The sequence below is a fragment of the Musa acuminata genome, chromosome BXJ1-7 (genome assembly GCF_036884655.1).
Source record: "Musa acuminata AAA Group cultivar baxijiao chromosome BXJ1-7, Cavendish_Baxijiao_AAA, whole genome shotgun sequence".
NCBI lineage: Eukaryota > Viridiplantae > Streptophyta > Magnoliopsida > Zingiberales > Musaceae > Musa > Musa acuminata.
The window spans coordinates 7,510,797-7,534,500 of NC_088333.1; the positions used below are offsets into that span (position 1 = coordinate 7,510,797).

Consider the following 23,704-nt stretch of genomic DNA (forward strand, 5'->3'; position numbering starts at 1 on the left):
AATAAATTAGATGACCATTGTAATAAGTGTATTAATATAGAGGAAGCATTTCTACCACCCTTGTTTACAAGTTTATATGCATATATATTGGAATTTGTTACGTAGAACTCTTTCAATAAGTAAGATCTATACTAACGTCTTATACTAAGATCGTGTGTTAATCATAATTTCAAAATTCATTATTAGGAAGGTAAATTTATTTTTTCCTTCATGAGGTTCTCTAAATAATGCTATATTACACTCGTAATAATAGATGAAATCGTGTCTATCACTCACTAAAATAAAAATATTTATTTTTTCAATAGTGGATGAAGAAATCAATTAGTCATTATATTTACGAATTGAAAGAGAATTATCTAATCCATATAGCCTTAACAATGGCATAAAAATCATATTATTCAATTTTATTTATTTATGTATGTATATATTTTAAGAGACGATACGATACAAATATCATGATAGACTAAGCTTAGTATATGATATGAAAGATTCAATTGTGGATTTGCAAAGGGACACTATCATGAAATTTAATCTTAAAATTAAAAATTATTAATATTTTTTTAAAAAAATATATAATATAACTTTAAAATGTTTTTAAATTGATCAAATCATAAAATCATTAGGTGTCAATCCTTTTGCAACACCTTAACCTTAATTGAAATGATCAAATTAACTTGAAGCAAATAGGTGTTCGACTAGAATCTAATTAAATTTATATAAATCTGATCTAAAATCACCATAAACAGATGTAATTGGATCTGAATTTATTCTATTTGGGTCGTACAAGTTTGAACTGAAAAGAATTAATTCGAAATCATCTTGAACTATTCGATATCTAATTAGGGGTAATTGACTGGGCCACAAGGGGCCGCATAAGACTCGACCTATCAAATTAGGCAACTAATAAGAAGAATTCCTTTCTTTGAATTTTCATCAATTTCATACCAATAAAATAAAAGAAAAATTATTAATCAAAGCTGGATTTCCTCCATTTTCTGAATTTTATTTTGTGAGACAAGAGTTTGATTTTGTCCCATTATTATTTTTATTTTTCATATATTTATTTCGACCAACCAAGGAAGATGGCCGACCTGAGAAGGCACAGTAAGAGACCGCGGACGTTGGCCACGGTGGATCAAGGGCAATATCGTAATTCTCGGCTTCTCCTCCTCCTCCTCACCCTCTCATTAACGTTGACGGTGATTCTTCCGACCTGTTAAGCAGAAACCTCTCTCTCTCTCTCTTCGTTCCCCTTCTCTCCGCATTCGCCTCTATTCCTTGACTCGGAAGCTTAACCGGATCGCAGCTCTTCTTCGCCTCCTTCCTCCCCGATCTCGGCCCTCCCAAGCCCTAGATTTCTGGGGTTTCGGCTCATCAACCCGCGGATCTCTCCGCCCCTACTCCGCCTCCGCTCCGTCTCCCATCTCATCCGAAAAGATGGTACGTTCGATCTTTGCTCGTGCCCTCAATCGCCTTCTTTGCTTAAGTGATGTTATATCTTGATGGTTGTTCGTTTCTTGGGTTTCGCGTGCCTCATCATTAAGAGGCTGAACTATCTATAGAACTTGTTTTGTATTGGTGTCTGATGGTCGTTCGTTTCTTTTTCTGTGTTGATTTGGTACCCGTGGCAACTGCTGCAGCCTCTCAGACTAGAAATCAAGGTATGTGATCCTAACCCTTGTGTAGATTTTGGTAGATTTTAGTTGGATCTTATGTCTGGGTTGAACTCTATTGTCAAATACATGTTACATTTGAATGGTATTTGTCTCGAATTGTGCTTACAGTTTATCTGTTTGTCAGAGGAAACTTGCCCAAAGGTCGGAAAGGGTGAAATCCGTAGATCTACATCCATCGGAGCCATGGTAAGGATGAATGCCTTTTTCTACACTCCCATTCTGATAATTAAGGAAAGGGTGATGCAGGTTTTCAATACCATATGATATGCCACCCTACATTAATCTTTTTATTGCAGGATTCTTGCAAGTCTTTATTCTGGAAGTGTTTGTATCTGGAACTATCAATCACAGGCAAGTCACCTGTTTTTAATATGTTGTATTTGTACCTTGGCTGAATAAACTTTTAGAATCGTTCTTGACCACTCAGTTAATGAGATTGAGCAGCCACATTATGTGGTCAATGTGTGTATATACCAACATGCTTTTGGAACTGATACACCTTCATATTTGAGATGATACTTATTGTATCTTTCAATATGAATTATTTCTTTATCTGGTTCTGAAATAGTTAGGGACTAGCTATGTCTGAAGAACTTGATTGATCATGTAATTAGAACAGAGTTGTGAGATTATTTGAGACTAAGGACATACCCTACATCACACTCAATAGGATACTTGCACTTTGGTAGAGCTTAGGAATGGTCTTGTTTTTATCCATTCTGATGATTGACAATGAGAGACTTTTTTGCATCATAAAGAATTTGGTGTTTATCTTGATATATTTTGATCAAGAATTCGATTGATTGCAGACTATGGTAAAATCTTTTGAGGTCACTGAATTACCAGGTACACTACACTGTATCCTAGCCTTTTCTGATGTTACTAGAGTTTGTTATATATTCTGAACATTTATTTATTGGGATTTCAGTCCGGTCAGCAAAGTTTATAGCACGCAAGCAGTGGGTTGTGGCTGGTGCAGATGATATGTTTATTCGTGTCTACAATTACAATACTATGGACAAAGTTAAAGTGTTTGAAGCACACACAGACTACATAAGGTGTGTGGCTGTACATCCGACACTTCCATATGTGTTGTCATCATCAGACGACATGCTGATTAAACTTTGGGACTGGGAGAAGGGTTGGATTTGTACCCAAATCTTTGAAGGACACTCTCACTATGTGATGCAAGTAACCTTTAATCCAAAGGACACAAATACTTTTGCAAGTGCCTCCCTGGACCGCACAGTGAAGGTGTTGCCGCAAGATCTTTGATGCGTTACATGGATTTTACCATGTTTTTTCGGGTACTGAACCGTTTAATTTAATTTTTTGCAGATCTGGAATCTTGCTTCTCCAGATCCAAATTTTACACTAGATGCACATTCAAAAGGAGTAAATTGTGTTGATTATTTTACTGGTGGTGATAGGCCATATTTGATTACTGGTTCTGATGATCAGACTGCAAAGGTGTGCCTCATGATTTGTTAAGCTTATAGCTCACAGTCTACTCTAAAGTTTTTCTATCAATAAGTTTCATTAAATCAGGTCTGGGACTATCAAACCAAGAGCTGCATTCAAACACTCGAAGGCCATACACATAATGTTTCAGCTGTCTGTTTCCATCCTGAGCTTCCGATAATAATAACAGGTTCAGAGGATGGAACTGTTAGAATTTGGCATGCAACTACATATAGGTAACTGTGTTCTGGAAATAGATCTAATTCTACATACACCTCTCTGTGTTAATCTTCTTTGTACTTATCCATTTGCACTATGAAATTCTTTTAGTAAAAAAAATTGTTGGTTTTATTTCAAGTTGTTGGTTCTTAAACTAGTAATTTCTGTAGATGATTTATGGCATGGTGCTCACTTTGCATCATGTAAATTTTCATAACTTTTTAAGTTCTTTTAGTGTCCTTGACAGAAATATAGGGAGGCTTTTTACAGAAAATGAAATTAGCTATTTTATAGGTAAAGCACATTCATAATAGAAAGTGTTTTCTGTCATCTTTTATATTTTGCTTGCCTCTTTTAAACTTACACAGATTGTATGTACCCAATAGGTATACTTTTAGTTTTAGGTTTTTGGGGGGGATGTTCAGGGGCTGTTTTCAACATTGTTCATAATTGGCTGTTTAGAAAGAAAAAGGAAATTGCAATGATGGCATATGTGAGGCTGCTCAGGCTTGGAAACTTGAGCCAAGGGTTTAATTGTAGTGGCAGGAGGAGGTACTATAAAGATGGTTGGAAGAAAAAAATGATGACTAAATAGTGTCGGATGGAGAAGTTAATGGTGATATTTCTTCTGGACTTTTCATCCCTACTTTTTGAGATGTGAAGAAACTAATGTAATTGAATTGGTAGCACATTGCATGAGTTTCCTACCATGGGGAGTTGGTCTAGGATTCATGAGGCTGTTTGCATGATTCAAACATGTCTCTTGTTGTCATTAGTCAATAGGCTACTTTAGAAGAGCAGATTTTGATGGCTTAGCCAGAAAAATGCTCTTTTCTCCCTCAAGATTTATTGAGATAAAAAACTGATTTTTGGGTTTGCTTTGATACTTTTTGCTAGATATTTATAGATGGTTAAACCTCATTTATTTGAAAAAAGATCTTATTGGAAATGTGTAATGTGTACACATTTTACGCAGGTCTAGCGGTTAAACATCATAAAAACTTATATCACACGATTGTGCTACAGAATTGCATTGTAGTATAGGTAGTAACTCCTAGGAATTGAAGTGGATTGGCAAACAGTTTTTAGTTAGTGGATCGACAAAGACAAACAGTTTTTAGTTGCTCAGGTTGGTTAAGTGTTGATTATGCTTTATGTTTCTTTCAATGAAAATCTATACTTGGTTGTGTAGATCTCAAGTCCTGGAATGAAGAATTTATTCCAAACTGTATTTTAGTCTTAACATATTGTGCGGTAATTTTGAATTGTGTTCTTTTATTTATTCAAAATATTTATTCCTATGCTTTTACAGGCTTGAAAATGCACTAAATTATGGTCTGGAAAGAGTTTGGGCAGTAGGATACATGAAACGGTCAAGGAGGTATGGACAAGCCTTATCTGTCTCTTGTATCTTTCCTATGGTAACACTATCTATTTTCTTTTACCAAAGCTATTGAATCATTGTCAACTTTTAAAAACCATAGGTGGTTTATTATAATCTCCTAAATTTGCTTTAGGAAATGTTGTGAAAGCTTTTGATGAGTATTTTTTCTTTTCCATTAAATTGGTGTATAGGTTTATGTTTCAGGGTTGTAATAGGATATGATGAGGGAACCATCATGATTAAGATTGGCCGTGAAGTACCAGTCGCCAGTATGGACAACAGTGGAAAAATCTTATGGGCAAAACACAATGAGATTCAAACTGTTAATATCAAGACAATTGGAGCAGATTTTGAGGTAGGTACTTCTACTCTGCTCTTAAGAACGTATGTTGCACACTTGCATGTAATGAAGGTTGTGGGATTTGCTCCATCTGCAGGTTACGGATGGTGAAAGATTACCTTTAGCTGTGAAGGAGTTAGGAAGCTGTGATCTCTATCCACAAGTAAGTGTTGCTGAAATCAATTATGCTACAAACGTGTCATTCTTTTTCACTTTACCGTTTAGTGGATTAGTAGCACGAGTGGTTAGAGGAAGTGCATAGGAGAACTTAAATTCTAAATAATGAAAAAAAAGAGATTTTCCAGATTTTAAGTTGACTAGTGATATTGCTTTCTGTAGATATTAATCTTGGGAGAAGATACATGTGTCAATTTGAAATAGTTATTTTCTTACAGTTTGGTGTTGTCTGGATTACAAATTTATCCGTATATATTAGTTTTTCAGTTATAGCACTGGTTCATATAGATTGACTGCTTTAAAGTAGGCTGAACTGGTATATGCATTTGTTTCATTCATAGTCATCGTTCTACTATCCAAATATTTAATGATTATAAGTATTCATATTAATGAGTTGACATCCCAAGTAGTTAATTTGGATTATCAAAACCATACAAAATCATAGCTAGAATTGTATGCTGCATTTTCCATTGTTTGATGGTGACCTCACGTACTCCCATGTCGAGTATAGGCTATAATTTGAGGTGATATATGGGATGGTTTAATGTCATTTTCTTTTGTCATCATGCTTCCATCAGGCTTCTACGTATTAGTATATTTGCTTACTGGGATGCATTTGGCTAGGCTGTAAAACTCATGCGCCTGCCATTTTAGCTGAGGCATGATATGCATCAAAGTGTGTACTGGCACCAAATTCCTTCTTTCAAATTTATCTGTTGCTTCTACATATACTCTCCATTAACTTACATGGGAAATATAAAAGTTCTGATTTGCAACAAGTTCCCTGTGAATTTGACCAGTAAAATTATGTAGTTGACCAAGCTGACTTGATTATCTTAGAAGTGCAATTTCTGCCAAATTAACAGTGATACTGTGGTGAGGCAAGTTAATAATTATTTCTAAACAAATATTTCTTTTTGGTAAATTGATAATTTCTACTAAAAAAATCTCCTTGTGAAATTGCTTGATTAAGTAGATGTGGTAATCTTTGAGTAACATGCTTATCATAGGTAGTTATTAGTACTGAACTTGCTGCTTTCCATTAATATTCATTATACGTAGTTCTTAGTCTTTGTTTTGTTCAGAGTGTAAAGCACAATCCAAATGGGAGATTTGTTGTTGTTTGTGGAGATGGAGAGTACATTATCTATACCGCATTAGCATGGAGGAATAGATCATTTGGATCTGCTCTGGAGTTTGTCTGGTCATCTGATGGAGAATATGCAATCAGGGAAAGCACATCAAAAATTAAGATCTTTAGTAAAACCTTCCAGGTTTGTCCTTTGTTTTTATAAATCTATTTGTGTTTTACAAGTCTAAGCCCTATGAACATATTTATTTGCATAAAATTATCTCAGTAAAAGAAAAGAATATAGTCACTGAGACATTATATGATTGTGTGAGATGCACCAGGAAGCCTTGTTCATTCAGTCAAATAAATTAGTGTGAATTTAAACAAGTTATATGCAACCTCTTGTCGATCTGAAAGGATGCACTATAGAACTTTTTATAATTTCTGATTCTTAAAATTCTGACTTAGGTGAAATATCATCTTGTTATTGGTGTTGCTTCATGGTATCCCACCAAAATGGATTTGCATGCATCAAGTGTGCTATGATTTAATGATGAAGTATGCTTTATGACTTACAACATTGCTTGAATTTTTAAATGAATGGCATCTTTCAGGAGAGAAAAAGTATTCGGCCAACCTTTTCTGCAGAGCATATTTATGGTGGAACACTATTAGCAATGTGCTCCAATGACTTCATTTGTTTTTACGATTGGGCTGAATGCAGATTAATACGTCGGATTGATGTCAATGTCAAAGTAAGTTTGCAGCTGCCCACATAATATGTTATCAGTCTATGAAAAGGTTCCTGAAATATATTTTCTCATGAGTATTGCAGAATCTTTATTGGGCTGATAGTGGTGACCTGCTGGTCATAGCTAGTGATACATCCTTCTATATTCTGAAGTATAAGGTAAGTTAATCTACATAATGTTTATCCTGCAAATATTTTTATACTTGTTTAAGAAACATTGTCATAGTAGATATGCTTTTTGCATCTTCCTAGGAACAAGCTCACAAGATTTGTTATTTGAATGTTCATTAATGTTGCTTTTCCTGCAGAGACATGTTGTTTTCTCTTACCTAGAAAGTGGAAAGCCAGTAGATGACCAAGGTGTGGAAGATGCATTTGAGCTTCTTCATGAAGTAAATGAGCGGGTTCGAACTGGGATTTGGGTTGGTGACTGCTTCATTTATAATAATTCTTCTTGGCGACTAAATTACTGTGTTGGTGGAGAGGTAAGCTTATTCTGATTTTCTCATCTTCATTTTAGTTGCCTGTTATAATTTGTTTGCATGATGGAATACGGTTATTGTTTTTGTTAAATTTAGGTCACAACCATGTTCCATTTGGACCGGCCTATGTACTTGCTTGGATATCTTGCTAGCCAAAGTCGGGTATATCTTATCGACAAGGAGTTCAAGTGAGTTTGCATAAGAGTTGCTATGGAATCTTCTTTCATTTTGATTGATGAATTTTCTTTTGTTTAATAATTTCTTTCCTTTTCAGTGTTATGGGTTACACCTTACTTCTCAGTTTGATTGAGTATAAAACACTTGTTATGCGTGGGGATTTGGAACGTGCAAATGAAGTTTTGCCATCAATTCCGCAGGATCATCATAATAGGTACAAGTTTTTCTTCAAAAATAGAGAGTGAAAGTTGTTGCTAGACCGAATATTCTGATAAGAAGCCTGATTTTGTTAAGTACAATTGTTGGTTAACTCGGTCCAAGTATACTTGTCTTACCTGATAAATACCATAATGCAACCTTGTGAGTCTCGATGTGTAGGATTTGGTGCTTTGTGATACCTTCTTCCCATATTATGAAAATAGATGTTAGTCTCTGATAATATCAGCTTAGAAGATTTTTCTCGATTTACATATTGGTGTCAACTTATTGTTTTTAGTTATTGTCTGTTAACTGTGAAATCAATTTGCTAGTGTGGCTCATTTCCTGGAATCTCGGGGCATGCTAGAGGATGCTCTTCAAGTAGCAACAGATCCTAACTACAGATTTGACCTAGCCGTTCAGCTTGGTAGGTTGGAAATTGCAAAGGTACTACATACACGTCATGATCATGTGTAACTGAAAGGATGCTTATAACATGCTTATTCTTGAATGATTATGTTCTTTTAGTTATTTTCCCTTTCCCAACTGAATAAAATTCCCTGCAGGCAATTGCCATGGAAGTACAAAGTGAATCAAAGTGGAAGCAGTTGGGAGAGCTGGCTATGTCTACTGGGAAAGTAAATTTGAAACCTGTAGTATATTTGGTTTTTTTTTTCTAGTATTTGTAATTGGTGTTTGCATATGTGTTGATCTCATCATGTGGTTATTATCATGCTCTTGCAAGTGCTCATGTTTTTGTAAACTTATTAGACACCATCATAATGATATATTGGAGTCATTAGCAAATACTAATGTCTAAGCTGACAGGATTAATGTCAACTCTCCGTGAATGTGAAAAAATGGAATTGATAATTTAGAGAAGACTGTAGGGAATAGAAAAATGATTTTAAAAGACCAAAATAAGAGGCTAACAATGGATCAAAGTGCCACTATCGCCATCAGTTTCCGCCAGTCCTTGGCATGGTATATTGCCAGCATAGCACACATTCTGATGGTGACATGGGGTCCTAGCAGCTACATAAAAGGAAAATTGATCAATAAAAGTACTGGGATGGATATAGAAATCTGTTAGTCACTCTCATCTTCTCATAAATTGATTAGACACATCTTTTAGATTGGAGCATATACACCCTATTTGTCTAATTTCATTCTGCTGACCTTTTACTGCTTCCAGCACATGACAATGTGACAGTTCTCCTGGTACTAGATTTGCTTGTTTGAGTCTTCACATTCTGATGCATATATGTTAAGTTTACATAAGTGTCAACCTTGGAAATTAGCTTGTTGACTCGAATGATTTAGTGCACTAATTCAGTCATTTCATTTATTGTTTCACAGTTAGAGATGGCTGAGGAGTGCCTGTCACAAGCTGTGGATTTGAGCGGCTTATTGCTTCTTTATTCAGCTCTCGGTGATGCTGAAGGGATAAAAAAACTTGCATCTCTTGCCAAAGAGCAAGGAAAGAATAATGTTGCCTTTCTTTGTCTTTTCATGCTTGGTAAATTGGAGGATTGCCTTGAATTATTGGTGGAGAGGTAATTTTTTATATGCTTTTTATATTTAATATATTTTATTTGTTCTTGGGATTATGCCATGCATCATTTTTGTATGTCATCTTATTCACTTTTTCATTAGTAATTTATTGCATTCTGCAGTAACCGGATTCCAGAGGCTGCACTCATGGCAAGGTCTTATCTTCCAAGCAAAGTTTCAGAGATTGTATCAATTTGGAAAAAGGACCTCAATAAGGCATGTTTCTTTTTTTCTTCACTAACTTTTTGGGTGGTTAGAATATTATATTAAGAAAATTTGGAGATACAAGTTCTGAGCTTTCTCAGTTTCCCTGAAATGTCCTTGACAGATTCTCTTGACTGTTAGTCTCTTTTTTTGTAAAGGTTAATCCAAAAGCCTCAGAGTCTTTGGCTGATCCTGAAGAGTACCCAAACTTATTTGAGGACTGGCAGGTTGCTCTGGCTGTTGAATCAAATCTTGCCCATGACAGGTTCTTATCATGTCATTTCTTGTGAACATCATGCAAGGCACTGTTTTGCATACCAAATTTTACTTGTTATTAACTAATTTGTTATCACCAATGACCAAAATTTGTTGTATACTTGAAATCTAGATTTGGAATGATGCCAATGTAGATTTTTTTACATGCATCGAAGATGCATGTTTAACTTCCAAATGGTTTTACCTGTTGGAAAATATTTAACATTTTCTTTCTCAGGATATGCACAACTGACTTTATGTGGCATTCATATCTGTTATTGTTTCATTTTAAAGGATTTTGCTTGTTTTTATCTTGTGCACTGAAAAATCTTTTGTACTAAAATATACTGAACTGTACAATCATGTAAGAGTGTCCATTTTTCAATGTGCTTATTGTAGCTTGCTTGGAACTGCATTTAATTGGACCATAATTATTAGATAAGTTGGTTCAAGCTTCACAGTTGTGTAGGTTTATTATATTATAGTAATTCATCATGTAGAAGCAAACAATTATGCACATGTTTTTATTTCTGATGATGGTTGTTAATTCTTAACTGTTGCATGAACGAGGAAGAATGATATTTTACCTTAGAATTCTTTGTTGCTAGCTTATCACACAAGATGATTTTGTGGGCTTCATACCATTCTTTGCCAAAAATGCAGTTTTGAAAAGGAAAAGGGATTACATCTAAAAATGCCTAGAAAAAAGCTTTTACTTTAAGGTTCTGGGGTTCCTAATGATTGTGAACATATTAGAAACTTTTTTTTGGAGGCTTAGACATTTATTACTTACTATATGGATTAGATATCTGTTCTTTGGCATGTGCTTCAAATCAAATTAGTTTGGTCAATGCGTCTGTTTTTTATGATCTAAAAGTAGCATAAAAGTTAGTGTGTGAACAAGAGGTGACATCATTATTATTAATTTATTTTCATTCCATCTGCATGGTTACATCAGTATAAGATAGAATGTCAGCTTTGAAAAGTCTGTGGGTACTTAGATCTTAGGTGGCAGGTGGATATCCTTAAAACTGAAATTTTGTTTTATGCTTGAAAACATAAAGCAGTTGGATTTTGAGGGTTATGTAAGGGTCCAATTTACATTTCTTTTGCATGGCTAGAAATAAACATTACAGCCTAAGCACATGAACTTGGCGATGTTTTGAATGCTTATGCTTATGTCTCACTTTTTTATAAGCAATCTTTGGGTAACTCGTTACTTCCTTTTCAAATTAATTTGAAAACAAGTCAATATAGATGATTATTATTGTTGAAAACAGGGATAAGTATCCTCCTGCTGAAGAATACCTGAGCTATGCTGAAAAGTCACAAATTAATCTTGTGGAAGTGTTCAAAAGCATGCAAGTTGATGAAGAGAGACTGCCTCTTGAAAATGGTGATTCTGGCCATGAGGTATGTTGTGCTCTTTATACTAAATCTTTTAGGTTGTCACACTACTTTTGTGGAATTTCAGTTAGAGCATCTGTGCATGGAAGCACAAATAATGGATGATACAGGTTTTTGATTGACCAAGACATTCTAGTAGATTTTCATATTTTATTTTGTCAGAATTATCCTGCAACTGCTTGTATCTGCATAATTTGAAAGGCTGCTAGTCTAGGTACACATGTTTCTAGAAAAATCATTTGTAAAATTTGATCAAGTTTCCATAGTCTATAATGGACCCTAGTTGGATAATTGATTATCAATTTGGTGAGGTAACATCTTTGTTAGAAAAGGAAGAGACTAATGAGAAGCATCTACTCAGTGTTTTGAAAGGCGCTTGGGCGAGGTGAGGCCTGAGCACCTCGCACAGTGGCCGGGCGATGTGCTTCAATGAAGCGCCACCTAGGCACTCGCCTCAGCCCAAGCATCAGGTACTTCATGCGAGTGCCCGATTGAATGGGAACTAGAGTGTCAATTGGTTTAATTGAATTAGGTGTTAGTTGGTTCAATCGAACCAACTAAGCACAGGTAAACAAACCCCTCCCCTCATGCTACTCACGCATGCACAGTAAAACCCACGCCACAGTAAAACCCTAACTACTGTCGCTGCCCTCAACACACCTCTACTTCATCGTCGTTGCTTCCATGCGTAGCTCTCTCTGTCATTGACGGACAGGTCCGACGCTTCTTTTGTCGTCGATGGATAGGTCCGAAGACCCTATCGCTATAGCTCTCGTGCACAATTTCCCCCACCGTCGTTGCTTTCATGTGCAGCTCACTCCATCATCAAGGGACAGGTTCGTAGCTTTCTCTGCTACCGATGGACACATCTAATGCTTCCTCCAGGTCCCGACATCGCCATTCGCACTTTCTCTGCCGTCGTTCAACAGTTCCTCCATCATCGTCACCCTCTCCTTCTCCAACTTCCACCATCGGTGACTCCTCTTCTCACTACTGCAAACTATTAGAACTATTAACACCTTTAAAACTGATATTAATCCTTAGAACTGTTAACCCTATTTAGAACTACTAATCCCTTATTAGCATTGTTAATTGTTACTTAGAAATGGTATTAATACCTATTTAGTATTGTTAATCTCTATTTATTTAGAACTATTATTAGAAATGCTATTAAACCTAATTTAATATTATATTTTATTTTTATAATCATATTATATATTTTTTATATTTTTATATTCTAGAGCACCTCGTTTCGTCCAAGCAGGTGCCTCGAGCATTTTGAGACCTTGGCACCTAATGCTTTTATAGACACTACATCTGATTATGAAATGGAGACTATACTGTTGATATAGGCCCCAGAAATCTGAGGACAAATTACTATTTGTTATCTCTGAATTAACACCAGTGGTGATGACTTTCAGCATATAGGTTGCTTGACCGAAATTCTGGTGGAGCACTTTTGTTTTTCTAGTGCTTGTTTTTTCTAGCAAGATTGGTATTTTGTGGCACAGTGACACATGTCAATCATGTTGTCCAAAGTTAAATTTCAGCTTTTAGCCTTCAGAAAATTCTTCTTATGTTATGTTAACATTCGTGGAATATTCATCCTGGATTGTGCTTTAGATTATTTTTTTATAGCCAAATTATAGTTACTGTTGATTTGTGACAACAGGTACTTGATCCATGCTTCCAAGCCTACCTTCATATATGAAAATTTCATGTTCTGAAACCATATTAAGATTATTTTCTTTCTTTAAATCCTTAATTATCGTAATTAGGCACTTTAAACCTCATCATAAAATGATTTTTTTTCTTTTTTGCAGGCATGTTCTTGGGTTTTATCTTTGACTTGTTTATTTGAATTTTTTTCCCATTGCCACCTTACTCTACGTTATCCAATGGATTTGCAGATGATGGAAGAGGATGTCACAGAGGAAGGTCAAGACGAAGCTGTTGAGCATGATGTGAACGATTCTACAGATAGTACTGTCCCGGTTAATGAGATCAAGGGTTAGAAACAGTGGAGTATGAATAATAGAGGAACTCCACCAGCCTAAACACAATTGGTTTTGGTAACTGTAGAATCCAAATTTTGTGTATGGTGATAAATTGTTTCCAACCTCAAATCGTACATTTCTCTAGAAAAGTCACTAGTGCTACTGGTATTAGAAAAATCAGGTGTTTGTAACATGAAATGTTGGATTAGAGCTCAACTTAGTCATATAGTAGACGATGAAGGTTCTTTTTGTAGATCATTATTCCGATTGATTCCTTCCATATGATCAGCCTTGGCTGCAGAAATTTATCTTCATATTGCAGTGTAAATTGCTCTGTCCTCCGGAGCTGACATTTACTTCCACCCATTGTTGTAAAAACATTGTCGAGGCCTGTTTTGGTATTTGCCTATGCATGACATGTTTTGAGAGATTGCAACTCCAACCAGGTATTTTGTTGCTTGCGAGCCATAGATTATTTTGCGAGTGTAAATTGAAGTTGGCAGGTTTTGCACTTTCACAGATCGTATGGGAACCATTCTTGTAAGATGCAGAGGATATGTTTCTTTCTTTTTTAGCTTTTTTCTGTATATTGTGACTAATAGCTGTTCCTGACTTTCTTTTTTGTCGATGTTGCAGTGCTTATCCTACTTACTGTAGCCACTTGAGCTTTGAAGTTCCATCACTTGATAAGGTAAAAACACAGGTTACATTATCCTCAACAGGGATGAAATGAGACTTAATACTTCCTTTTAAAAACTCTGGCTGGGCCAACTATCATATTTTTGTGCACTATGAAATAGACGTGCATTATATTCCTGACTCTTTGGATCTCATGTCGCATCTATCTTTCGGTTGTTTCAGCTGCATGTATAAATATTCTTAGTCCAGTTATTTAGCTGTATAATATAACAAGAAAATCATATGTCGATTTGGATAAAATTTGTGCAGTTGTTAATAATTTTACGGAGTGGCTTAATTATGCATACTGACATATCAAACTTCCAAAAGAATAAGATTTTGTTAAAGTTCATTTGGTAGTTTGTGTTGATTCATTGGGCATGATTTCAAAATTTTGACACCAGTGCTTTTTTGCATATTTTCTTTATATTTGTCAAATTATTGAATTTTTTTTTGTGCTACATGAATCACTACGAAAATTTTTGCATGACTGTGTTTCTTGTTTATTATGAATTGCACATGACCCCATTTTGGGGTGATCAGATTTTTTGAAATGAAACTATGTGCTCTGTGTTATTCTTTAGACTAGAGATTTTTGTCCTTGTGATCCATGGTTTTTGAAAAATTGCTAATCAACGATATCAGATTCATGAAATAGCATAAAGTCACTGTGCAATTGAATCCTGGAAAATTAGTTAGAATTATTAGATGCTTGGTCGTTTCAGTCATCCTTTTCCTGCATTGTCTAGGAGACAGCTCTATCCAACTATTTTTATTCTATTATGTCATTTATAAAGGATTATTGTATGTTTGTTTTTCACAAACGTTCTCAAATGCCTATAAACCAAGCTGGGTTTTCCAATGTAATCGGTTGGAATTTTTTCATGGTTTTTGATAGATATATTAACTTCTTAAAATTGCTACTTGCTAGTTGGGGAGTCTCGTGTCTTTTAGGCCTGTAAACCAGTTGAACCTGATCGGATCAGCTCAGATAGGATTGGATCTCAGATCAAATCAGTCTAGACCTGATCCATTTACAGGATCAGTTTGGTGCCATGTTGATGGCAAATGGGTGTTTTTGATTTTTTTTTTTCTTGCTTCTAAGAACTTTAACAGTCATGTTTGTGCGTGATCTTGTCCTTCTATTAGGATTTAGTCGCATAGTTATATTACAGAAAATGTTATTGAGTTATGGTCTTTGCAGGCTTCCTTCAAAACGCTGAGGTATTTATTAATCAGTTCTTTTACCTGTTGGAAGCTATAGTATCCTCACTTCATTGCATTGGACACTTATCACAAAAGCAGCGACTCCGAAGTTTAATAACTGGAAACACAAATCTGAACTTTAAATCCCTTTCCTGCCACAACACCTAAGCCCGTGAATTCTCTTTCTTTTCAGGACCGTTACACCATCAACGATTTCTCCTACCTCTCCAATAAGGTATCCGTGGCTCACATTCGACCAGTCAATGCTCGTCACCCAGGCTATTGAATGGTATTTGTTATAATAAGCTCCATTTAGACTATCTGCATCGTGAATGACAGTTGACTGCATAAGTAGCTGGTTTTGTGGTTTTATGTTTGGAATCCCTTCATTCTTCCCACGCTTTTGCTTCTTCGTCTCATTTATCTAGCAATATTGTCTCACATGTCTCATACTTCACACTTTCCAATCTAACCTTATTAGTTCTAGTTTGTCACAGCCGAAATCAAAGGGAGAAATAATTGAATTCTTTCCAGCCAATTCTGACATAAAAATTAGCGTACTACATCTTCTTTGGAGAGACTAAACTTAAGAGGCCAACTCTTTGGTTAATTTTAGTGTCACTGTATGAGACTTCTTTGCCTAAATCCTGTAACATGTCATTGTCAAAAACTAGACACTTTTGCAGCAAGCTCTGTTCCCTTCATGTTTGATGTAGCAGAAACCTCTCCCTTTTGTGCTAATTAGCACACTGGTTTCAGAGCAAAAGTCCCATTCACATGGGCTCCTTTTGGTTGTAACCCAGGTTCATGGTGCAACATCATCTTTTAGATTCCAATCACTTTATCTGCCTCTTAGTTGGATCCATTATTGCCTTCCTTTACCACCACCATCTTTAGTTTGAGGTCCCTCGTCAGCTCAGGGAAGATATCAGATATAAAGCATGCATTATGAAGGTGAGCTATTGAGTTGTTATATTTGTTATTTGATATTTTTCCGACGAAACCTTACTAATTTTCTACTTCACTTTTCTATTCCATGAATTTATACCTATATTCTAACATAGGAATGAAGTCAGTGGATCATGTGAAGTGCGGAGTCTACATGAACAGCTCTCTTCCTTACGTGTGTAACATGGCACTGCTCTGCTCTGCTCTTTTGTGCACGTAACAGGCATCCCCAACCATTACAAGCTGTGGCTTGCAAGAGACGGGGCGAGATGCTTTACGTCTCAAGCCACGATCTACGGATCGGACGGTCACGATGGGGAGGAGAAGAATCCAAAAGCCCTAAAACTGGTGCCGTTCAGGAGATGGACGTCTGAGATCGGCCCATCAGGACTCCTAGATGCGTGTTTCCACACCATGGGCTGCCATAAATAGCGAGCGAAGGTCGCCTCCTTCCTCAGCAAGCAAAAGGCGCGACATGATATATACACGAAAAATTAGCGAGGAAGGCATCCACCACCGCCTTCAACTCCGTCTCCATCCTTCGCCGTCACCGCCTCCTCTTCTTCCTTCCATCTCCCACTCGATCGAACACAAGTTTCAAGTCATGCTGAGGTGAGTGATTCTTCTCCCATCGAACGTTTAGGATTCCTCCTCTGCGGTGTTATCTTCCTCTGTTGTTGTAGTTCGAACCAGTTCGGATACGTTGCTTCTTGTTCATAAAATTACTTGCTCCAATTCTTATGGAGATTTGAAAAGACTACTTTGATGTTTCATTTCTTTGGAGATTAAAGGTCTTCAGAAAAATATTCATATTTAATTCAATATATTTGATGTATTCATGAAGCCATGAACTGTACAGAGTATAATTTGGAGGAGTGAAAAATGCAAGTGATACAAAGAAGTTAACCTTATCAATGCTCTCCGAATTACCAGTACAATTCTATCTCTATCCCTTCTAAGCAATGGAAGTTGTATGGTGAGAGTTTCCTATTCTCATGCAACCAACTGGTCCTTTTCAGTTCACTCATCTTCTTTCCCACTGCATTGTGTTTTCTCTCTCTCTCTCTCTCTCTCTCTCTCTCTCTCTACATATATATCTATCTATCTGTCTTTCTACACACACACACATCATCAACATGATAAAGAGCTGCCTATATAATGGTTCCTTTAACTTTGCTTTACGCTTAATCAATGCGAAGAATTGGCTTACGTGATAAGCTACTTTAATTTTTTGTCCATTCTGTTCTTTTTAACATGTGTAGTTTTCACTACCCTTTAATCCAATGAAGATATACTGTTTCACAAGCTGGTTCGAGAAGGTCTTCACCAAAGATCTCATTTTGGTGGAGCATCCACACTGTGAGACCTGCACCTGATGTTGGATTCCGTTCGTACTCGATGGATGGCATGGATGTGGCCCGAGAACGGGAACTTGCATGTTATAAGGCCAACCGTGTGTGAGACTTGGTTGGTCTGTGATCCGGGGTACTCGGTCGCGGCCCTGTGGGTAATGCCACGAGTTCTGAGATGAGCTGAAGCTTATCTCATTCCCTGTCGGTGTGTCATTTTAATGACCTGATCATCGAAAGATTTCTCTTCTTAAGGTGACAAGAAGCTCGTGTTGTGTTGCAGTAATTAACAGATTGTGTTCGGTAGAGATCGAAGAGAGCCACCAAAGACGTCGATGCGATGACGAATACTGCCATGGAGGAGGATCCCCACAGTAATGTCAGCAGCAGCAGGGACAGGTACGCTGAGTTCATGAAGGACTCCTGCTGCGCCCGCTACTTCCTCGGGCCGAACCCCTCCATTGCGAGGTTCGTCTACGCTCTCATCTTCCTCGTCACCTGCCTCCTCGCGTGGACCGTTCGAGACTATGGCCGCAATGCCCTCTCCGAGCTCGAGAGTTGGTCTTCTTCCCTCCGTGCCTGCTTCTTACCTGCATGGCACTGCAATCACACCATCTCGCTTCTTCTCTGCAGGACTCAAAGGTTGTCATGGTGCTCGATATTGTTTAGGCGCGGAAGGTGTACTCCGCGTAAGCTTTGGATGCTTCGTATCCTCCTCTGTTATCTCCTTTTCTGGTTGTTCTAAGATGTGCTGCAGAGTGCCTCTAGGAAAGCATTGATGTACCCCGATGGAACAGTAGAGTTCTGTTGAGGGCTAATTATCATCCTGATCTATAGATTTAAAAAAAATATATTAAAATTCCTATAGATATGAAAGTGAAACATTTAACCTCGTTTACTCTAACGTCGTTTGTTTTACCGATGAAAGATACAACACGTGATAGCACGTGCAAGAATGACATGAAAATGAAAGATAAAAAGATAATTTCAATGGTTGTGGTGGACGATGACACTATGGGTGGTTGGTATGGTAGTGGTCGACGGGAACAATATGATGGTCGACTTTTTCAATGTCGATTTGAACATCGATGACGAGGATGAAAAGGAGGCAAAGTGGTGAGACATCTACATTCACGTAAGCACCGGAGGAGGAAAAGGAGGGAGGTGAGGCATCTGCGTCGGCCCCACACCACTCTGCCTCCTCTTCCTCTTTCGGTAATGCGGTGGTCGGCGAGAATGAAGATGAGGCAAAGCGATGTGGCATCAACACAGAGGAGGCAATGCGATGCCACACCGAACGATGGGGTGGTCAACGCAAACAAAGAGGAGGTAAAGCAGTGTGCCGTCGACGCAGATGCCTCACCTGCCTCCTCTTCCTCCTCCGACGTCAATGCAGATGCATAGCGACACCAGAGGAGGCAAAGCGGTGCGGTGCCAATGTAGATGCCTCACCACTCTGCCTCCTCTTCCTCATTGCCGTCGATGTTCGGATCAACATCGGTAAGATCACCTACCGCATTATTCTCATCGACCACCACCACAACAGTCACCCATGATGCAACCATCCACCACAACAGTCACCCATGATGCAACCATCCACCACAACCATTGAAATTACCTTTTTGTCTATCGTTTTCGTGCCATTCATGCATGTGATGTCACGTGTTGTATATTCCGTTGGTAAGCTGACAACGTTCTGGTAAATGAGGTTAAATGTTTCATTTTCATAACTACAGGGATTTCAATATAATTTTTTTGAAGTCTAGAGGTCGATCGGGATACTAAAAAGGTCAAACTATATAGGGTAATCTATAATTAACTCTTCTATTGATGATCTTTAACTTCAATCAAGTTATTCTTCTTTGTCATGTTTCTGTCCACCATGGGGACGAAGAAACTAGAAGACTCTCGGAATTTGTGGCACTCCGAATGGTGGCCTGCCAAGATCATCATTTGGATTGTCTCCATGGTGGTACCATTCTTCATACCCTCTGCATTTATCCAGCTCTATGGTGAGTTTAGTTAAGCATCACCTATTGTTTCTTGATTTAGATTCTGTACTTGCTTCTATTCCGATTCTGATTTTGACATTTTTCTTCTTCCAGGGAAATTTGCACACTTTGGTGCAGGGTAATAATACTTATCATTTGTTTTTTGTTTTTTTAATTTTATATTAATCTGCTAAAATGATTAATGACATGAGTGATCAGAGAATATATTTCTCTCTTTTTTTTTCTTCTTTTCAGCGCATTTCTTATGATTCAGCTTATCAGCGTAATCAGTTTTATAACTTGGCTAAACGACTGCTGCCAATCTGAGAAATATGCAAAGAGATGGTATGCTAAATATATGTTTGATATTACATAAATCAATGAGCTTTTCAGTTCTTACGGACTTGCAATCTTTTCATCGATATCTGTTCAATTCTGTGTGAGAGTATTAGATACCTTGTAATCTGATGTACTTCAAACTTTTGGAAACCATGAATTGCATCCTTGCAACTCTACCTTTAATTGTGTATGACTGATCTTTCAACAAAATGTTTTTATACACTTCAGTATCTGAATTCTAAAGATGAATATACAAAACTTGAGTCTGATGGTGTAGCAAATAAGTTCATTATTTGATTCAGGTGTGACACTTTTCTGGAGATGATCAATTCTCTTCACCGTCTCCATAATGTAGTTCACTCATATCTATCATAGGGCAAATAAACAAAGCTGATAAACCCCTTATGCAAAATTTTAATGTTCGGAGAAGTATCAATCATAACCACCCTTTCTAAGCTAAGTATCAGTGTAGCAAGCTTGTCGATAAACTTAGCCTTCTACTACTCTTGGCCGTGGAGTTTTAAACAAGCTATAGAATTGACGTTGTAAACTTGTTTTATATGCTGAAAACAATCGTGATGGGAACAAGAACGTCAGAGATTATTTATTCATGAAATATATAATAATAATAATAATAATATCTATATCGAGTTTAATCCCATACACTCTTGATATAATTGTTGCATACAAGTTATAGCAAATTTGGTGACAAATTTTTTGTGTTCTGCTTGTACTGCTTTAAATCTTTTTTTTTTGTCTTCTTTCCTGTTCATTAGAAAATGCATTGAATTATTATACAAAAATGTTGTTTCCTCTGGATTGATCTCTCCAATGGGAAGGCTAACAATGGAACATTTTTGCAGCCAGTACCAAGTGATGGTTCTCTCAGCCACAGCATATGTTGCATCCATCTCAGGAATTATCTTGATGTATATCTGGTATGTGCCCAGTTTATCCTGCAGCCTCAATATCCTCTTTATCACCTTGACCCTGGTGCTTCTACAACTCATGATCCTCACATCATTGCATGCGAAGGTAAGTAGTGTTATTTATTCTACAGCATCCTACAGATAAAATCAGGAATGGTTTCTAAGATCTCATCTTGTCATCTCCTGAGTAGGTTAAAGTAGGATTTCTGGCACCAGGGCTGATGGGAATGTATGTTGTGTATCTTTGCTGGAGTGCAATCAGGAGGTAATTATTTGGTTTTTTTCTTTTAATACTGATGTTAACAGCCTCATTTTACTTTATATCTTCGACAATGTAATGCTGTTCTATCCTCAACACAGTGAGCCACAGACAGAGATCTGCAATAAGAAAGCAGAAGTTGCGACAAGTGCAGATTGGCTTACTATTGTGGTAATTTTCTTAAAAGCTAGATGAAGAGCATTTTTATAGAAATTCCAGAACTTGCATGCAATATTTAAGGATTATATGAAAGGAAAAGTTTACCTGTTCTTCCATATCTCAAATTGGATTGTTAATCAGTGATTATGACATTCTATGCATTCCCAGGTGACCATAAACTAGGCAATAACTTTCAGACCCAGTTAATGTCATCAAGGTTATGGTAATCCATAAAGATTGCTTAGGCTCAATTTATGAATTTGATTAATTTTATCTTATACATGATAGTAGATGAAGCATGATAGTATCTGATATTGACTGCTGGGCATCATTTTGTTCCGATCATAAATTGCTCCTAGATACAATCATATTATTCATTCTTGTGGCTTCATCTTGACCAGAGCTTTGTTATTGCTGTCCTTGCAATAGTCATTGCAACATTTTCAACAGGGATAGACTCCAAATGCTTTCAGGTGGATCTCACTTACATCACCCCACTACATTTATTACTGTCCTTCCTTTCACTGAGAGGGTTTTATTGGTCACATGCAGTTCAAGAAAACTGAAGCAGAGTCAGAAGATGATGTTCCCTATGGGTATGGCTTCTTTCATTTTGTCTTTGCTATGGGAGCAATGTACTTTGCCATGCTATTTGTGGGATGGAATGCACAAAACACCATGCAAAAGTAAGTTTTCATATCCATCAGCTTGCTCTCTTACTTCAGGGGTAGCACTCATCAAGCTTCATGCAATTATCTGCACAAGCCTTGACCAATATTTCATGATTAAAGAATACTCAAGCTTTATGTTATTTGTGTTGATCTTATTAATGATCATGCAATTTTGTGCTTATCAGGTGGACAATAGATGTTGGATGGGCCAGCACTTGGGTCAGAATTGTCAATGAATGGGTAGCAACACTTGTCTACAGTAAGTCTTGAAATCTCTCTTGTGGTTAAGATTAAAGAATAAAGCCATTGTTTGCTTCTGCTTCTGGTGAATTGTCTATCAGCCATATTACCATGATCATTACATCTGCATAAATGTTTCCAAGTAAACTTATTTTCCTCCCCCTTTTCTTTTAGATCTACAACTGATAAATGTTATTTTCTCAAGAGCTTGTACTGTTCTGGTCTGAATAAAATGAATTTTAGCTCAATAAATTGCATGAGTCTTCAAGGTGGAAAAAAAAATCCTATCTTTAGATTTTAAATCTGTTCCAAAGTATGATGAATGGCTATCTGATTGAAAATTGCTGGGTTGTGGGCAACAAAATTCTGTTGGCTTATCAATGGCAAAATATAAATAATGAAAATATTATCTTATTTACTAGCTTAAGCTTTTTAAATGGTGCCAAATCATGTGTGATGTAGTTCAACTTTCCTCTCTAACTAAAGCTATCCTACCAAGCCACATGGAAGGGGAACCATAAAATTTGTGTATCATTAAATTTCATTTCTCATTAACAGAGGCTAAATTTTAATAGCAATGACCATTGTTTCTATTCTTCTGATGATTGCATCTATCATCTTTTTCTTTTTTTTTTCTTTTAACATGATCCTTAGTTATAGTTTGAAACATTTTGCTGCAAGCATTCTAGTGATACCCATATTTGCAAATGTTATGTGGCTTCTGATTTGTATTCAACCTGTTTTTGCTGTTTCTTAATACAGTATGGATGCTGGTTGCACCCCTTGTGTGGAAGAGCAGAAGGCAAGCAGATCCAGTATAGGACATGAGGATTGTTCTTGATTTCTTGTGTAGAGAGTACATAGGGAACTGCTGCTTCTTTGTACCTCAACTCCACATCTCTATACACAGTAGTTCATAGAATCATCATCAGCTCCAGATCTATATATGTCTAGCAACTGCATTCTAGCTGGTACAAGTTAGATTGTCTCAAGCATCACCCACAACACAGTGGTATTGAGTTCACAGCAGTTGTGATGGATCCCAAAGCATTCTTTGGAGACTTTGAGTTGGCTGCAGGTTTCAGGCTGTGTGGGTGTGGATGCAATGGCATACACATCCTCTGGAGTTGCTCAAGAGCCAGAAAGGATTGTATATATCGCATATCAATTCTTTAAGAATACTAGAATCTCAAATTCATATTAGCAGGGAAATGTAGTAGGGTTGTGATGTCCAAATGGATGTCTGAGTCTAGTATAGCTGCTGTTTGGTGCCATCTCAGAAATGCAAATTTCTGCATCTTCCTGGTAGGAAACCAGAATTCTGATCCAAACATGTTGAGCAAAATGTAACAGATTCTTTTTCTTTCCATTATATTATGATTTCCTGTTCTTGTTGCATGCATAATATTACAAATTGGCTATAATTCCCACAACTGCATACTTCTGCATCCACCTAGTTGTCAAGTTTTGAGCAAGGTAGAAAGCAGATCCAAACATGGGTGAAGCAAAATGTAGAAAATTCTTTTTCTCTTTCCATTGTTTATGATGTCCTTTTTCACCTTTTGTTATATATATATATAT

The 23,704-nt window shown here is 36.8% G+C and overlaps 2 protein-coding genes across 4 annotated transcripts; both read left to right on the forward strand.

Moving 5' to 3' along the window:
• Positions 1-1,135: 1,135 nt before the first annotated feature.
• On the forward strand, positions 1,136-13,607 carry LOC135678557 (coatomer subunit beta'-1-like). Its single transcript, XM_065191494.1, has 24 exons — positions 1,136-1,440; positions 1,641-1,661; positions 1,801-1,862; positions 1,973-2,027; positions 2,486-2,522; positions 2,605-2,930; positions 3,015-3,146; positions 3,225-3,373; positions 4,669-4,737; positions 4,945-5,095; positions 5,178-5,243; positions 6,343-6,531; positions 6,944-7,084; positions 7,165-7,239; positions 7,389-7,565; positions 7,659-7,750; positions 7,837-7,953; positions 8,270-8,384; positions 8,504-8,575; positions 9,297-9,493; positions 9,614-9,707; positions 9,854-9,960; positions 11,231-11,363; positions 13,268-13,607. Exons 1-24 carry the CDS (start codon positions 1,438-1,440, stop codon positions 13,370-13,372), a joined length of 2,685 nt encoding a protein of 894 aa, XP_065047566.1. The 5' UTR covers positions 1,136-1,437; the 3' UTR covers positions 13,373-13,607.
• Positions 13,608-13,807: 200 nt separating this feature from the next.
• LOC135678558 (uncharacterized) lies at positions 13,808-23,585 on the forward strand. Of its 3 annotated transcripts, none has more exons than XM_065191495.1 (13): positions 13,808-16,798; positions 17,819-18,092; positions 18,169-18,242; positions 19,388-19,547; positions 19,641-19,665; positions 19,782-19,871; positions 20,729-20,900; positions 20,986-21,059; positions 21,155-21,224; positions 21,614-21,685; positions 21,765-21,898; positions 22,069-22,142; positions 22,886-23,584. In XM_065191495.1, the coding sequence occupies exons 2-13, from the start codon at positions 17,876-17,878 to the stop codon at positions 22,942-22,944; spliced, it is 1,221 nt and encodes a 406-aa protein (XP_065047567.1). In that variant the 5' UTR covers positions 13,808-16,798; positions 17,819-17,875; the 3' UTR covers positions 22,945-23,584. The 3 variants fall into 3 exon arrangements, with proteins under 3 accessions (XP_065047567.1, XP_065047569.1, XP_065047568.1); XM_065191497.1 differs by lacking the exon at positions 13,808-16,798 and adding an exon at positions 16,870-17,743 and having other exon boundaries at positions 22,886-23,585; XM_065191496.1 differs by lacking the exon at positions 13,808-16,798 and adding an exon at positions 16,870-17,693 and having other exon boundaries at positions 22,886-23,585.
• Positions 23,586-23,704: the final 119 nt, after the last annotated feature.

What these genes read in the sequence shown, in the direction of transcription:
- LOC135678557 (XM_065191494.1), top strand. An exon ending in TGGCTATGTCTACTGGGAAA is followed by an intron (nt 8,576 to 9,296) that starts GTAAATTTGAAA and finishes ATTGTTTCACAG; the next exon opens with TTAGAGATGGCTGAGGAGTG. An exon ending in GGAAAAAGGACCTCAATAAG is followed by an intron (nt 9,708 to 9,853) that starts GCATGTTTCTTT and finishes TTTTTTGTAAAG; the next exon opens with GTTAATCCAAAAGCCTCAGA.
- LOC135678558 (XM_065191495.1), top strand. Translation starts at nt 17,876, where the DNA reads ATGACGAATACTGCCATGGAGGAGGATCCCCACAGTAATGTCAGCAGC. An exon ending in TGCATTTATCCAGCTCTATG is followed by an intron (nt 19,548 to 19,640) that starts GTGAGTTTAGTT and finishes TTCTTCTTCCAG; the next exon opens with GGAAATTTGCACACTTTGGT. An exon ending in GCACAAAACACCATGCAAAA is followed by an intron (nt 21,899 to 22,068) that starts GTAAGTTTTCAT and finishes TGTGCTTATCAG; the next exon opens with GTGGACAATAGATGTTGGAT.